This window comes from Pyxicephalus adspersus, chromosome 2 (assembly GCF_032062135.1).
Source record: "Pyxicephalus adspersus chromosome 2, UCB_Pads_2.0, whole genome shotgun sequence".
Taxonomy (NCBI): domain Eukaryota; kingdom Metazoa; phylum Chordata; class Amphibia; order Anura; family Pyxicephalidae; genus Pyxicephalus; species Pyxicephalus adspersus.
In genome coordinates, this window is record NC_092859.1 from 135741207 (window position 1) to 135759210 (window position 18004).

The following is an 18004-nucleotide window of genomic DNA, read 5'->3' on the forward strand; positions in this document are numbered from 1 at the left end:
TGCTGGAAAGGATCTTTCACAATCCTTTCCAACAACAAAAGACTGAACGATACATGAATGAGCTCTGTACATACAGCGCCATTTTTCTATATGGAGAGGGGAGGGGAAGAGCAGCACCCGCTGCACTCTCTCCCGTTCACTTTCATTACAATTGTTCTTCGTTCAGGGATCTGCCAGGACGCCATATACATATGTATGTAGCCTAAGACTTTGTTATTGACATAATATTATGATACAGCACTGTGTAATGTGTTGGCACTTTAAAAATATGGTTTATTTTTAATAATATATGGTATGGTAGGGTATTGTAGGGTAATTAGATTGTGTGCTCCTTTGAGGGACAGTTAGTAACATGATTATGGGCTTTGTGCTGAACAATCTGTTGGCATTATGGAAAAACATTATAATGATAATAATAAAATTGTCAACACACCTTGACAAAGGAAAAAAAAACAGACGTGTGGCACACCTAGCTGAGCTTTACACACCTTGTTCATATTTCTTTGAGGAAAACAGAATGAATCACTGATTCCAGGGATTTGCTAACATGCTGGAAATTCACTAGAAATAATAATAAGTATGCTTCATATTATTATTTAAACATATGATCTTATGAGTATTGTTTCAGCACTTTCTCTGAGTACGGAGGAAGCAAAATACAGAGTTCGGCCTCCCCCAGCAATAGTGGAACATTGTAACATCCCTGTGACTGCAGACAGTAATAAATTACTGGGTTTGCTAGATCAGTGGTCACCAACCTTTTCAGATCCAGGGACCACTAAATTTACCGGCACCGGACTGCGCATGCATTGGGGAGCCAGGTGTCACTCAAAGGGGAAAAAAATCCCCCATAGTGACGTCATGATGCCAGAACCCACTCTCCTATTACAGATCTGAGCCTGTGATCCGTACAGGAGACATGGTCCACGGCTCTGGTGCCCCCCAGCAGGGTCCTTCTCTTCACCCCGCTCGGGGGAGCACAGGCCAGAGCCGCGGATTTTCGGTTGGCGACCGCTGTGTGTGATTACCGAAATTCATCCACGATAGTCTGTCTTCTCCAGTCTTGGATATAACAAATCAGGACAGCTGTTAGAAGTGATCTGTTACTGTATGGGAAGGGGGCCGGGATCTGATGTGTACTGATTAAAAAATGTTTTAATGAACATAAAGAATAAAAAAAAATGAACAAAAATATACAAATTATATCTTGTAAAAATATTCCCAGCCAAAATTATTCCCCAGGTTAAAACACTGATTTTGAATAATCTAATGATCTTTACCTTCACAATGTGCTAACACAAGTGAACGCAATGCCATTCAGATTTTTAGCAACCGCGGGTCCGTAAAAAAGTTGTCATTGTTAAATGTGCTTAAGCTTCAACCTGACCTAAACATATCTTAAAGCAGAAATAAAGTTCTTCAAAATATCAATACAAGGAGGCAGGCATATCCCTTCTGCAATAAAACATACTTTCCCCTTTTCTTAGGCTGGGTACACACGTCCAATGGTTATCGTCTGATAATTGGCTCAGGGAGGAGGATCTTGCTTGTGTACAGCGCTCATCGTCCATCATCCGAACAACCATCCTGGCGGATCCACGGACGATGGACAGCGAGGATCGTAATGAAAGTGAAGGGGGAGAAAGCGCAGTGGGGTGCCGCTCCATCTTCCCCTCCCCTCTCCATAGAGCAGAACGGTGCTGTATGTACAGCACTCTTCATGGATGGTGCAGTCGTTAGTCATTGTAAAGGATAGTGAAAGGTCCTTTCCAACGACAATTAATGCACATGTGTACATAGACTTAAAGAACACTGCAGGTATCCCGTCATCCTCTGATGCTGTTGGGAGTTAATGAACTCCCACACACAAGATTGAAAGTTACATCATTCCTGCCTTCCCAATTTGGATGGCAGAAGGAACCTGGAACAAATTCGAGTGAAGATGGTGGCGTCCACAATAGAACAAGGACCCAATTGCAGAATGGCCATTGCCTGCAATAAAGGACCTGTCCAGTCACAATGTTTTACGATACAGTCTCTGGAATTAGATAAAAAGTACTGTTTTCGCACGCGTTGCCCGTGCAAAGTAAGGGAAGAGATGCGAGGCGGCCATAATAAGTGTGGGCAAATTCAGGTTACTTCCGTGTTCTTGAAGTTACTGTTAGGAGGTATTAGAAAAATACATTCTATACAGTAGCAGTAGTCATCTAGGCATTGCCTGCATTAGTTTGGTTTTTAGGTTAAGTTATGACCGAGCTGAGACAGCAGTTTGAGGATTATCAGGTGTTAAAAGATAACTTGGCAGGTTACAGTTGGAACAATTGTATTTGCCTCGTGTCTCATTCTTCATTCTGGTTTATAATGTATAAAGGTCACTGAATGGACCTTACCCACCACATACATACCATATGGTACAAATATGTATATGTTTAGTAAATATTGGGGGCCCCAGGTGCGGGGTAGCCCCATGTCTGCGCAGTAGTAAAACTTAATATTAGAATATTGTAAAATTATCATTTATTTTGGAAAATTAGTAATGTAGCTTTAGGAGCCTACAAATATTATTTGTGTGATATGTGTAATATATAGACGTGTTTTTAATGTATTGCCATAATAACACATGCATTTCCTGATGCAATACTACCGGTATGCTGTTCATTTAAAATGACAACCCAATGCTCTGCTGTGTATTGAACAAAGTGCTGTCCAGGCTCCACTCCTGCAGAGACTCCATAACAGCCCCTGCAAGTTCTGTCACCACTGACAACCCTGGCATCTCTGTCACGTGATAGGGGTCAATGAACGAGCCGCTATCGCAGGGCTAATCCATGCGAAAAGATGGAATTCTGACTCCAATTGTTGAAATAGTAGTTGATCCACTCCTGAGACCCTTATATACCTGGCCTGAACAAAACAGAGACAACCACTGCTGACAATGTTCCTCAGCTTGAACCCACTAAACACCTTGAATCCACGAGTCCTAATTGTTGCATGTACAGATGAACAATTATTCACAGGTATTTGCAGATGAAAAGGAATAATCCTTTCCCAGCCCCCCTAGCGTTCTAATTCTCTCCGTATTTCTATACATTTTTTTTTGGATGGAAACTTATTTTACATTGTAGGCTTGAATTCTTAGGAATAACTCACCGAAATATGTCCAATATTTATTAATAAACTTTAATTAGAAAAAAAATGTTAAAAATAAAAAAAAATATGTAAACATGTAATATAACTATAAAAGCATCCATAATATATATATATTTATCAAGATTTCTTTGTATTGGACTCAATACAGCTATTTTGTATTGAATCCAATATGAAATGATTTGAATTTCCCACCAATCCTCCCGCCCGCACCAACGCATGCACCAACATCACCGGGAGACCCTGGAGATCATCTCTGCATTGGCCGGCTGGGGATCGAAGAGGAAGGACATGTCCCTAGGACCTGTGGGGACAGCAGGATGCCGGGGGACGCAACAGAGCAAAGTAAGTAGGTTTTTTTAAGTTTAAAGTGACCCAGAGTGTAATTTAGGATTACCGCTTTTAGCATGGTAAACCCACCCCGAGTCACACTTGGAATATCGCTAGGGGGGCTAGCTTCAGCACATGTGACCAGCAACAAGTCATGGAGAATCCTACAATGAAGAAGAAGGAAGTGACAGCATAAAAAGAGATGATGCATACAGAAAAATAAGTGCAATAAAACATAGACCACAAGATGGCAGTAGAACAATGTAGTAAACATAAAGCATTGCTGTAACACAAAACACATTGCTTAGGAAGTATTACTGCTGGAGACAGCACAGATGGCGTCGATTCACGCTGCAAAACGGGCACTCAGGGCTCAGCTGAAACAAAGGATTTCAGCCCTGAGCGACCCGGAAAAGCTTCACCAATCGCAGGCAGTGACTCAGAAGGTGTGTGCCGCTCGTTACAGTCTCTGGAATTAGATAAAAAGTACTGTTTTTGCCTGTGCAAAGTAAGGGAAGAGATGCGAGGCGGCCATATTTAGTGTGGGCAAATTCAGGTTACTTCCGCGTTCTTGAAGTGACTGTTAGGAGAGTTATTATATTCAGAAAATGCATGCTATACAGTACCATTAATAATCTAGGCATTACCAGCATTATTTTGTTTTTTAGATAAAAAGGTTAAGTTTTAACCGAACTGAGACAGCAGTTTGAGGATTACCAGGTGTTAAATAATAATTTGGCAGGTTTACAGATGGGACAATTGTATTTGCCTTGTGTCTTATTCTTCATTCTGGTTTATAATGTATAAAGATCACTGAATGGACCTCACCCACCACATACATACCATATGGTACAGATATGGCGGCCGAGTTTACTAAATATTGGTGGCCCCCAAGTCTGCATAAAATTGTAAGCCTAATATTAGTACATTCTAAAATTAAAATTTTATTTTGGAAATTTGGTAATGTAGCATTAGGAGCCTACAAATATTATTTGTGTGGAAATACATTTTATATGTGCAATAAATAGACATGTATTGCCATGGTAACACATGCATTTCCTGATGCATTACTATGCTGTTCATTTAAAATGACATCCCAATGCTCTGCTGCAGCTGTGGGCAATGCACTTGCAGTGTTGCAGCAAACGGACACCTCATTGGATTTATATTGCTTTGACTTATCATAATGACTTAAAGCGTACCTAAACTCAGAATTTTCACTTTACATAAAAGGGTAGACAACACTTTTATGTAAAGTAAAATTTTGTTTGTGTTTTTTTTTTTGCAAGAGACGTATAAGGGGGGATATGATCACCCTGTATAAATATATAAACGGTCCAAAGAGAACTCTCTTCCGAATTATTCACTTTGAGATCATCACAAAGAACAAGAGGGTCCTCTGTGTGTCTGCAGGAAAAGAAGTTTAAGGAAGGGATTCTTCACTGTAAGTTCTGTGAAAATGCGGAATCGGCTCCCTCAGGAAGTAGTTTTAGCAACTACTATAGATTGCTTTAAGAAAAAGCTGGATGTTTTTCTAGAAGCACAGAATATACCTGGGTATTAAGGCTTTAAAGTAAAGAAAACAGTGACTGTTGATCCAGGGAACATCTGACTCCTTCATGGAATCAGGAAGGAATTTTTTTCTCCTGTTAATGCAATTTGTATCAGGGTTTATTTTGCCTTCCTCTGGACCAACTATGTTCATAGGGTTTTATATCTGGGATATGTTTATTTCCCCAGTGGATAAACTTGATTGTCTTTTTTCAACCTAACCTACTATGTTACTATGTAACACCCTTTTAAAAAAAAAAAAAAATGCAGCACGGAGGAGAGGTAATGTCACCTTACCCCTTGGAAGTGTTAACGCTGGCCGCAGTAACAAGGAGGCTCAAGAACCGCGTGAAGCCCCTCTCCTTTTGTCCCCTCTAAAAACCTCCTGTGATACTCAGATTACACATTTCCAGGAGGCCCCTGTCTGCTCCTTTTGTGCATGTCCAAATCCGGAGCCTTTTCTTCAGTGGGGAAAAAAATCCAATCTCACGCATGTGCACACTTTTTTCTTTCCCCAGGCTACATCACCTGATCTCGTGCCTGCACAGTGCTAGATCAGGTGAAGTAGGCAGAAGCCGGTAGATGGAGGTGGATAACTGGACCACACAGGAACCAACCCAGGGAACCTTCAGAAGGATTGACAGATTTCGTTTTGTTTTGTTTTAATTTTAGTATCGCTTTCATGCCTTGTACTATGTTGCATTGGTGCCTATGCATTAATGTAATTCATATTCATGTGAATGAACCCTTTTGTAAGATTAAGATACATTCACACAGACTGAATTTAGCATATCAGTGACCTTTCCTGCAGAAGACATTAAAGAATGACATTGTGCTTGCTTATGCAGTAAACACAAACCTCACCCAAAACATCAAACATGTTGGGAATAATTGTAATTATTTATTTATTTTCATCATGGTGGATCTAGATCTGGTCACTAACATTGATCCAGCTCCCTACGCTAATCTAAAGCAAAATCTCTTATTTAAATGCTGCAGAGTAAGGTTGCATCAGCTGTTAAATGGCCTTTTGGACTATGAGGAAATGCTGTGACAACTCATGTTTCTATGTAAACACAATGCAGAAGCATTATTCTACATTGTGCTGTACAACTAATGAGTGATCACAGCAGGAGAAGCCCGGACAATGATGAATTCAGTTCCTGGGTTTAGTGCTAAGCTGTCGATGTCATGCAGCGTGCAGCCCCCCCGGGTTAAGAATTATTTGAAGAATACAGCGCACCAGGTTGCATACTAAGTGCTGATGCTGTCGGACCCCAAGGCATTAAAAGGTTGGATAGTTGACAAACCTGCAAATGCCAGAGCTCAAGTGACTCTGAACCTTCAAATAAAAGTGAAGAAAACCTGAAAACTTTAAAGGAAACCCCTTGGTTTTTTTTTTTAAGTGGAGTCAGACTTGTGATTCTTACCTATCTTCGTTCCGTCGCAGGGTGCTGCCATCTTTCTTATTTTCTTCTCGAACACAATCTTCACAATCGATTGGCTGTGCCAGGATGATGTAACTCCTGCACAGGTGGGCAGGATTTTTTTTCCTATTCCCGGCATGCACAAGCTCAGCAAACTTTGACAACTGGGCATCATTCAGGCATATAAAGATAGTTATTGCAAAAGGGACATCGCCTGTACCTTTCTGCAGTAACCACCCATCTAATCGAGGATTTTTCTAGGTTGGACTTTAGTTCCATGTAAAGCTAAACTCTTGTAAGATATGAACGGCATAAATAAATGCAGCTTTGTAATACAGGTAGTCCCCGAGTTAAGGACACACAACATACAGACGACTCCTAGATACGAACGGGGCTTCCCTGCTTGCTTGTGTGCAGTACAGGGGCTTGATGGGGAGGAGGTTTGCATGACTTGCAGAAGAAATCTTTTGCTAAACACAGCTGAGGTTGTGGGTGATTTTATAAGCTGGGCTGATCTGTAACATCTTGTAACTCTTTAATGACCAAGACAAACTCTGCAGTTGTTTCTTTTTGCATATCAAAGCTCAGATTGCTCCAGAAGTTTATGAATGTCTAGGCTCCATAAAGTTTCTTTTTTTTGCTCTGTGATTAACTCACAGTGAGGATTTTATACAGTAACTGACACCATGCTACCTAATATTATGTCGAGACACATCTGTCCTAATTGCATGTATTAAAATAATGTACCTGTTCTGACTTACCTACAAATTCAATTTAGGAACAAACCTTCACTCCCTATCTTGTAAGTAACCTGGGGGCCACCTGTAATTCAATCTTAATTTGACTTGGTACCAGTCCCTGTACATCAGGGTAAATTTATTCCAATCAGATAATGTGTTGACAAAAAGCTTGCTAATATGTGAGGGATGTGCTTAGCTGCTTCTTTTTTCACTGGCCTTGTCACAGACTGGGTGGGTCCAGAATAACCCAGGTTCAGAAGAAGAAGGTTGAATGATGCTGGGCATTTAACCAAGGACATCAAAAAGTATAAAGTATGAAAGGAGTCTTTAACTTGAAGGTCCATATTACAACAAACAATTTGTGATGAATGAGACACAAGCAAAGCAAAATACGTTTAATAAGATCAAAGTCTATTTTTCAGCTGTGTTAGAGAAGTGTCAGAGCAGCTGGTGAAACTTCAGCAGGCAGGGGGCCATGGGATCTAACAGCCAGCAGTGTCATGGTGGTCATGGAAGTCAGTAAGGATTGAAGCCGCAGCCCATCAGATAGTAATAAGATTTTTTTTTAATAGACTTCTAAACCAGTGTAGTGTCAAGTTTGCTTCAACACTTGAATATTCAAATTCCTGTAGAAGCCCAATAAGCCCACTGGTTCTCTTTATATCATAAATGTGTATTTCCTATTTCCTCACACAAATCAGGTCTTAATTTAAAAAAAAAAATATTTGGACTCTTTTTATAAACAGGGTATCAAACATTCCCTTGTGGGAATCTTCCAGGTCTATGTGTTCAAAAGCAGTACTTGCAGCCAGGGAATGTTTTAGGGAATGTTAGATTCCCTTTTTTTTAAATAGAGCTCCTAATGATGTATTTGTACATCTTACAGAGTGATATAATCTTCAAAGGCAGTGCTCAACCCAGAAATGTTTTTGAGCGCGGTGGGAAGAAATTAGGCGGGTGGCAGCACCTGTATTGTAACCCAACTCTTTAGTAGCCACCCAAAAACAGCCGGGTGGTTACTAGCAAGTGCCGGGTGGTGTGCCCAGCTAAAAGGGGCTGGGGAGAACACTGAAAATTACCATTAGCCACATTTTACACAAAATGGTCAGTTTAAAAGTGTGACAGGTTAAAAAGGAACTCTTTATTCTCCAATCAGCAGGTCATATAACCATTGTGAAGATATCGGTCTCTGCTCACAAAAACATGAAGTTTAAACATTGGCCCAATCCATGGCTCCACAGGTCACATTGCTGGAGATTAGTATGTTGACTTCCAAATAGCGGCAGTTGTAAATTCTTTTGTTCCTTGAGATTTGCATTCATTACAATAATTGCCCTTGTTCCTAAATAGCAGATCAGACCAATCTACATACAATTATCCACAAACTAGCAAATTCTGCTGAATTTGCACATGTCTGAGAAAGGCCCAGGATACTGGTTTCTTTACTAAAGTTTCTTTTATTTTTATCTTTTTAGACATTCAGGCAAAGTGAAGGATAGCTTTCATCAGTGGACCTGGGTGATCTAGCAAACCTGGAATGGATTTCGTATATGGTATTTGTTAGCAAAAGTTTTCAATTGTGGACCACATCCATTACAGGTTTACTGGATCACCCAGGTTCACTGATGAAATTGTATCTTCTCCAGCCTTGGTGAACTTTAATAAATCAGGCACATTAAGTCCTGGAAAGGAGGGGAGAAGGTCTCATATCTAGAAGTATTTTGGTATTTTTGAGAGCTCAGGGACATCGGAATGGAGCTGTTTATCCTGTTTACTATGCATTGCAGTGCTTACATTTTTTTTCTTTTTTTCTCCAAACAAATAGAAGTTCTTTTACTTGCCAGGCCACATCAAAAAAATGTTTGCAGTAAATATTCTGAAATATCTTGAACAATTTCCATTTTCTAGGAGGTGAGGTCCATATGACACCACAGCTGCATCATAACTACTTAAAATCGGGCCCTTAGTGTTTGTCCTAAATGAGTGACAGATTCTCTTTAACAATAAAGAATAAGTATATGTCAAAAAAGACATAAAAACACACAGATATTAACCCGTACAAAATAGTTGGAGTGCATCACGGGTATTTTGTAGATGGAATTGTGGGTGCATCCTCGGGCACATTATTATTATTCAACAGGATTTATATAGCGCCAACATATTACGCAGCAATGTACATTAAATAGGGGTTGTATAAATACAGACAGTGACACACGAGGAGGAGAGGACCCTGCCCAGAAGAGCTTATTGCACCAAATGTTGGCAAATAATGAAAAGGAACAGTTCTCTGCCACCAGCCTGAATCCTATAAATTAATAGATTTTTAAAGTATAAAGTAACATTAGTTTATTTACAGGTACCAAATTGTGTTGCCAGAAGCCTGGCCTTCTAGAGTTGATTAATGTTAATGCAGTGTTCAACACAGAACTTTTTTAAAGCGTACCTAAACTCAGAATTTTCACTTTACATAAAAGGGCAGACAACAAGCAAAAAATTTTCTTTGTTTGTGTTTTTAAGTGCAACACGCGTTTTTGTTTCAAAAATCGCCTAGACTATCAACAATAAATGGGAATGCAGAGCCTCCCAGGACACCTACGTCATGCATCCTAGGAGGCTCTTGGGTGCTCCTTCTGCAGAAGGAGCCGTTTTATCGATAGGAAAAAAATTGTCACTCTCACGCATGCGCAGTGAGATCGGCAAGGTTTTTCCCAATCTACTTCACCCGAACACACACCTGCACAGTGCGAGATCAAGAGGCGTAGGAAGAAGAACGCAGAAGAAAAGAGGAAAATATGGCACCGCCTGGCACTCCCTCTGCGCTGTCCTGAAGACGGATACGCGGGACACGATGGATGAAGCCTCCCAATGGATAGACTGATCTGTGGGATCGAAGGTAAGTATGATTTTGTTTTTTCTCGCTTTAAGCTGGGTGGGAAGAAATTATAGGTGGGTGGCAGCCCCTGTATAGTGACTCAACTCTTCACTAACCACCCAAAAACAGCTTGGTGTTACTGAAAAGTGCTGGGTGGTGCACCCTGCTAAAAGAGTCTAGGGAAAACACTGTTAATGCATTGCAATAATTAACACATGTTGATAATGCAGGTTTGTATTGAACTACAACATCCTCCCCACAAAGTGGTATGGAAATTGCAGATACACAATGCAGTATTATGAATAGGCCTTTTAAAGAGATCTTGTCACCTTGGCTCTGTAGGGTAAACTGACAAAGTCTCTGCATAGAACCCCTTTATTACCTTATCAGCGCTCCCCTGTGGCTCCGTCATCTGTCACAGCCAAACACTGAAATAAGCTTGGTGTGGTGGTGATGAATGGGAATGCTGATTTCACTGTCTACAATATGTGATCGGTCTCTCAGCTATCACTTGGTTTGGGGTCCTTTGAGAAAAGAATGACCTCCAGATTTGTATACAAGTGCTAGTTTCAGGACATAAAGTCATAACACTTCGATTAAGATAACACAACACCTGCATTTTAAAAAAAAACATACAATAATAAAGCATACAGTTTGCATTTAGGTACTAATTCTCCAATTTACTCCATTCTGATTATAAAATAGAAGATGCCAAAAGCTCTGAATAAATGCTTCCCTAGCAGTTATTGTGGATTTCCAGTGGCAATCTACATTAGCAGCTAGTGATTCCAAATTTGTACTGGTGGCTGGTTTTAACACCCCAAGTCCTCTTGAAAGTGAAACCTAGAAAAGCCAACGGTCTGTGCTGGAGGAGGGAGGCATAGACCTGTTGTCTGACCACTCTCTATCAGCTTGTTATTATTATTAATATTACACAGTATTTATATAGTGCTGACATATTACACAGTGCTGTACAAAGCCCATAGTCATGTGACTAGCTGTCCCTCAAAGGGGCTAATGTCCCTAACATAGTCATATGTCTTTATTACAGTCTAAGGTCAATTTTAGGGGGAAGCCAAATAAACTAACTGCATGTTTTTGGAATGTGGGAAGAAACCAGAATTCATGCAGATAGTGTCCCGGCCAAGATTCGAACCTGGGACCTAGGGCTGCAAACAGGGCTGTGGAGCCGGTAGATAAATCCTTGGACTCCAACTCCTGGTACCCCTGACTCCATGTACCCAAAATTGACTCCACAGCCCTGGCAGCAAACCTCTAAAAATTAATGACCCTTGTCATTAGTGTCTTTTTCTGTCACTTCTCCAACTTCATTGACATAAAAAGAAATGTTTATTTGAGCCAAATATTTAGGTAATGAAACGTATAACTGTAATGGGTGCCCAGGGGCTTTTGGATCGTGCCTGCATTGCAAGCCTCCTATGTCTACAGGCACCTATACGGCTCATTTAGTTGATCAATGAGCTGCATCCTGCTGTCATAAATTTCAGCTTTGCACTTCTTTAGCAGCTACACATACATAATTCCAATAAAATGTTAAGGAGGTGTCCACAATTTTGAATGCTATTAGATGTTCTGGCATCCAGCATCATTTAACATAGAGTTGGTATTTAATGACAAAGTCCAGGCCACCACAACAAGACCTGGCAAAAAAAATATTGATTCTTAATAATTGTTTATGAACTGCAAGAAATGATAATTTGGATGTCATCTAATTTCTAATAATGAAATGTCCTTGCAGTTGCTGTCTCACAAACGCTACCAAGCTGCTCAGCGCATTGCTGTGTTTCTGAACATGCCTGATGAGATTCAGACTGGAGACATCCTACATGACATTTTTAGGCAAGGTAAAGCCTGTTTTATTCCACGTTACCAACGTGGCAGCAACCACATGGATATGGTGAGACTTAATTCAGTGGAAGAAATTAAAAACTTGCCAGTAACATCATGGAACATCCGCCAGCCTGGGGAGGAAGAATGCCTGGAAGAAGCTTTGACCACTGGTGGGTAAGATAAAATCTGTGAAAGAAATTGTGAATATCCCGGTAACATACAGTATTACATTTGCCTAATAAATATTCTGCCTAAATGAAATTGTAAGTTTTTTTTTGATCCAAGCCAAATGGATGGTGGCTGCAAGTAACAAATTTCACTTGAAACTTTGATCAGCTCTGACATCCTTAGTATAGCATTTATTCTCCCTGCTCAAGTGAAACAAATTCCTTCTTTTAAAATAACATATTGTAAGAGAAGAATTAAAGATCCCTCAAGCGTTATATTAGATTAACTGCTTTGTGACAGTTGAACCACTTCTTAAAATCTGTGTAATTAATAATTTCCTAATTACTGATGCCTAATAATCATTTAAAATGAATAACGTTGTTGTTGTTCGTATCTTCTTTTTGCTGATTAGTACATTTTTTATCATTTTAATTAATGTTTGCTTTGCTTATGAACGGATTTTTTTTAATTCTAATAAGAGTGTCGCATTGTAACTTCATGTGGTAGAACTATCTCCATTTTTTCCAGGGAACTGGAGTATCAAGTGCAGGGTTACACTTTAACCAACTGTTTTTAGTGCAATCTGTGTTCAGACGTTGGAAGCTGCAACATAACTACATAAATTATATTTAAAAAATACAGTAGTCCCCCATTTATCGTGGGGCATATGTTCAAAACCACCAAGGATAAACGAAAATCCACTGGTTTGTAGCTAAGCAGTTGTTGTAGAGAGGAGAATATCATTTGTCATAGAGCCTGTTACAATTTGATACACGTTTTTAAATGCCATGCAGCAATTCCAAATAATGAAAGTGTGTTAACAAAAAGTATAAAACGACTTTTGAATTCTAATATGTTGTCTTCAAACGTAAATCAAGTTGCTGGTCATTTTCCTTTCCAAATGTTTAACTGTAAAGTTTTGATCTTGACACCGTGGCAATATATCCTGTTCGTTCAGATTCCTTTTTGTGCCTTTTGTAACTGAGGTTTACCTAACTTCCCTGAGAGCGTAAATAACACTATTGGCCCTAATTTTTTAAATTTTATTTTCTTTCAAACACATTTCAGGGCAGGCCAGTACAAAATGCAACTGTAACAGTTCTCTGTTCCCAGTAAATATTTTAACCCTATAATCAGTTATGTTAAAAGTAAGTACATCGATTGGAAATATTGACTTTCTCAACAGACAAATATTAGATCTTTGGCCTTGCACTGATCTGAAAGACACTCTGGCATGTTTTGTTCAACATCTATACTTTCCTATCCCCAACCATGACTACTTTACAATGAGTACACCTTTGCTAGTAAAGTACAGTAGAACCTCGGTCATGCGGCACCCACGGGGAATGGCTGATTCCAGATTACTGTAGTTTCCGGTTAACTGAGGTTTCCTTTTCTCAGCCATTCAGCACTAGACTTGAATGGGGAGACTTGTCCCCATTCACCTCTAGTGCTGAATGGCTGAGAAAAGGGAAACCCTGATGATGGCACAAGCGTTTCCCAATCCTCAGCCAATCACGTAGCGGAGCAATCAGGGGAGCTCTGCTGACAGGTCCGCTTTCTTGATTGCTCCCACAGCCCTAGTGGACCTGTGCTATTTGTTCCTGGATGCAGAACACATGCCACAGCTCTGCTAGGGCTGCAGGAGCAATTAAGAAAGCTGATCTGTCGGATGCTGGATATCTAAATATTCTGGTTATCTGAGTCCCGGATAACCGGGGTTCTACGGTATAACATTTTTTTATAGAGAATATTATTATGTGCAATTTTACATAAAAGTCAAGTTAGGGGGGAATGTGAATCCTCCGCTACTCCTATAGCCTTTTAGCCTGAGTTATTGGTCTGCTTATAGTAAAACCTGACTTACCTTATGTAACCCAATTATTGCAGGAGGATTGGACCTTGTACTTGTGCCAGGACTTGGATTTGATAAGGAAGGCCATCGTTTGGGAAGGGGTAAAGGATACTATGACACGTTTTTAGAACGCTGCAACCAACAACTTTCGGCCAAACCATACACCATTGCATTGGCTTTCCAGGAGCAGCTGTGCACCTCCATCCCTGTCACTGACAGTGACTTCAAAATCGACGAGATCCTCTTCACTGAAGATCTGGAAATAGAAAACAACTAAAGAACCCTGAAAACTCTACCTAAAGGGGGGACTGGCCAATCTATATTCCAGCAATAACAATTCTGCACAATTTATAAATCAAATAAGATTCTCTACCTCGGGTTAATAATTTCCTCCTGCAATATTTCTTCTCTGACAGTGTTAGGTCCTCAGGCCTTTACTTTTCATATTCATCTACTCAGTATATAAGGTCATCTACCAAGGAAATAAACTTGTCACCTGCAGTCTCAAGAAACGTACGGGTCTTAGCCTTTCTTAATTCAATATTTGATCTGCCTTTGTTTAGTCAACTGCTTAAAGAGCCTCCTTCTGTAAAACATACTGGCATAATAACCTTTCAGTTACATTCATTGCATCACTTTGCAATTTTGTATGTTTTCACACTTAGTAAAAAAATTGCAATTTAATTTTATTTCATATACTGTTTATTACTTGCTTGTTTTTTGATCATTGCTGGTTATTATTGTGTTTGCTTAAAGCATATGTTAAGGTAATACTTTTATTTTAATTTCAGACATGATGAGGAAGGGTTACGTTTTTATTACTGTGTGTGTCCTGCTAGGGAGATTTGTCCTTGTATTTGTATAGCTGATAATTGTTACAGAAAGTAAGGGGAAATCCTGATTGTTGGAGATTTACGAGCAAGAGGTGAGAGGAAAGTTTCCAATAAGGACAACAGCTTAAAATAGAAATTCCCCCTCACTGCCACTTGTTGCATCTGCAGGACAGGAAGTGAAGGTTAAAGCTAATAATAATTATACCCAACAGGAAAGAAAAAGAAAAAAAAACACGTATATACAAAAATAAAATATGAAGGTTTTAGTTTTACATAAACTAAGTGTTTACCCCCCTTAAATTAAATATTTTGGTGACGTCGGATTAAATCCAACTTTTTTTTTTCACCTTGACTTTCACATTTCAGTCGGACATGAGGCTGGGCATTTGAGGTTCATCTTCCAGCATGATAAACGCCTAAACACACAGAAAAAGCTACACTATTGTGGTTTCAAAACACAAAACTGAATTTTGTAAATTTCTATTGCTGGAAATAATCCAGGAACAGATGAACAAAGGAACGCTCGCAAAGCACCAGTCTGCTCTATGGAGAGGGGAGGACGAGCAATTGGTACCCTGCTGTGCTCTTCTCTATTGACATAACTATTGGTCATTCTCAATCGGTCATTTATTGATCAATGAACCATTTCCAGTGACTGTGTCAGATTTTTACCCAAGAGGAACATGGTCCTTCGTCTTATGTGAAGGTTATCTAATATGTGTACATAGCCAAAATCTAGACCTCAGTCCAGCTAAAATGTATTACTGTTGGCTAATCAGCAGATCTCTAAAAAATGATTTGAAGCACCTCTGTGGACACTGGATTTTCACCTAAAACAATCACATACTGTTCTCTTGACTGACAAAGTTTAAGGCTGCGTACACACGTCACATGATTCTCGTCTGATAATCTCAGGGCTGATATTGGACGAGAATCTGTCCGTTCTTGCAGATCCATGGACGAGGAACTATCATAATGAAAGTGAAGGGGAGAGCCCGCAGTGGGGTGCTGCTCTGTCGTTCCTCCTTCTCCCTAGAGCAGAATGGCGCTGTATGTACAGCACTCGTTCATGCATCGTGCAGTCTTTTGTTGTCGGAAAGGATTGTGAAAGATCCTTTCCAATGACAATTATTGCACGTGTGCACGCATCATCTGTATGGAGATTTACTCCAAAAGAAGATGTAATTAAAGCCAAAGCTTGTTCGGGTAATATTGTGCAAAGCCCTTTGTGTATTTAGTTTTGTTGGTGTGCAGTTTTCTTGAGAATCTGTGATTAGTTCAGGTCACTAGGTTGATGTTTTAAGTGAAAACCATACACAATAGCTTTTGATGATTCCATAGAGAACAAATAGTCACACCAGATTTTAACTGGACAGCAATGTCAGACTAATTGACACAAAGCTTTTACTAATCTCTGGCCTTAAATACTGAACAATAGCCAGCCAGCTTTTGTTCACACCTAATCAAGACTATTATATTCCCAGTGATTGCTATTGGGTAAAATTGCAAGGATTTGTTAAAATAATGCATTTGCAATATGTGACTGTTTGTTTATTGTTGTTTTTGTCTTTTCAATTTCAGTTTTGTAATGTGAAATGTTGGAGGTATATTGGTGATGTGTCTTCTCTGCAAGTTAGCTATTGCACACAGTACAGTTGAGCCTGGAGGTTGCCGTTCCTCTCTACATACAGTAGACCATGGGTTTTGTATTGGAGCTATCTTATTAGGAGTTCACAAATGAAGCCATAAATTACATACAACCCAAGGTATGAATGTTTACCACTAGAGCATTTTATTAAAATTGCAGCCTGTGGACAGTTAATTGCCCCTATAATCACCCCCCTACTTTACAGCAGTAGGTAATAATTACAGTTCCTTCAGGGAAATTGGGATTACAGGCCTACTGCAATACCTGCTAAGCCACATGCATGAGCCTTTAGAAATTGTTATCAAGATGGTACAGATTATGCAGCAAGCTTTATTGTTGAAGAAACAGGTTTGTGTTTCTCACAATGAATTGCAGTGAAAGGATAGCAGTCACACAGTCATATTACTCAATTATATATTGTATGAAAGCACTCTTCCAGTTCCTCATGCTGGGTATCTGTGATTTATGCAACTGGGACATTCATGCTCTTATATTTCTTTTGAAGTTTTGTTTATGTCTTTATTTTTTATGTTCAATTCCCCTGTGTTCTTGGTGTGAACAGCTTGGTGCATGGATAATATAAATCCTGTTTATTAGTATATTCATCCTGTGCTAATAACACTGCCACTATCAGAGGTTTACTGTTTTTCCACAATTGTCCAATGGATAAATAGGGCTTAAGTCTGGTACAGACTCCATATAGACAGCGCTGTTCCATTTTATAGACAGGGTAGATGGAGCAGGAGGCAACCCGCTGCACCCTCCCTATAAAAAACAATGGTGGTTTGTCATTTAGTGATTTGCCACAGCAACTCTCTAAACACTTTTCTATGATTAGTTCATCCTTTCTTGAACTTTTTAATATGGGGGAACCCTTAAAATACCTTTAAAGTCTTCAAGGAATCCCTGCTATAATTACTATATCCACAGCTCACTTTATACTAGCGTGATGGTCAGTTGGAGAGATGCCTATTACATTGCTGGCCAGTGGGAAGACTTTCACCCCTACAGGTGGCCAAAAACATCATGTGACTTAAACTGACCTGAAAGGTTTTGAAATACAGAATCTAGGTAGTATAGTTTTAGTTGAAATGATCACAAACATTAGCTTTCAGCAGTGAAACTCTAATGTCTGTACAAGGCTTTACAGTACAACAGAATCAGGTATGCAGTAACATAGCAAATGATCAGATTTTTGCCTTAGCATCGTTGAAAACACTTTTTTTCTTATTTATTAAGGCAAATTGTAAAGTACATTTAAGGTTCATTGATCTATGTCAACCCAGTGCAACAATCCTTAATTTACTTGGCATCAATTACTGCTGTAAATGGGCAATTTTTAAAGGTTACTATTGAATAATACAAAGTATGGCCCTTGGGACTGCCTTACCTTCATATCTGTATATATGTATTAGAAAGTCCAGAATCTTTCTGTATTCCTTAACTTCATGTTTTTGTTATTGAATTTAAATCCTTTTGAGAAAAATTGCCATTCAAAAAAGATGGAGGATGGGCAAATTTTGTTTGCTGCTATTGATAATCACCTTCTGAAAATACTAGTTATTTGTCTTGTTCAAGTTAC

The 18004-nt window shown here is 39.4% G+C and overlaps 1 protein-coding gene across 2 annotated transcripts; it reads left to right on the forward strand.

Moving 5' to 3' along the window:
• The first annotated feature begins 3407 nt into the window (after positions 1-3407).
• On the forward strand, positions 3408-14625 carry MTHFS (methenyltetrahydrofolate synthetase). 2 transcript variants are annotated; one of them, XM_072402512.1, is made up of 3 exons: positions 3408-3492; positions 11827-12088; positions 13977-14625. In XM_072402512.1, the coding sequence occupies exons 1-3, from the start codon at positions 3439-3441 to the stop codon at positions 14216-14218; spliced, it is 558 nt and encodes a 185-aa protein (XP_072258613.1). In that variant the 5' UTR covers positions 3408-3438; the 3' UTR covers positions 14219-14625. The 2 variants fall into 2 exon arrangements, with proteins under 2 accessions (XP_072258613.1, XP_072258611.1); XM_072402510.1 differs by lacking the exon at positions 3408-3492 and adding an exon at positions 3766-3923.
• The last annotated feature ends 3379 nt before the right edge of the window (positions 14626-18004 follow it).

Bases quoted from the DNA above. Each gene is read 5' to 3' on its own strand.
- MTHFS (XM_072402510.1), top strand. From the start codon at position 3,813: ATGGCGTCGATTCACGCTGCAAAACGGGCACTCAGGGCTCAGCTGAAA. The intron at 3,924-11,826 runs GTGTGTGCCGCT...ATGTCCTTGCAG, and splicing joins CGCAGGCAGTGACTCAGAAG to TTGCTGTCTCACAAACGCTA. The intron at 12,089-13,976 runs GTGGGTAAGATA...CAATTATTGCAG, and splicing joins GGAAGAAGCTTTGACCACTG to GAGGATTGGACCTTGTACTT.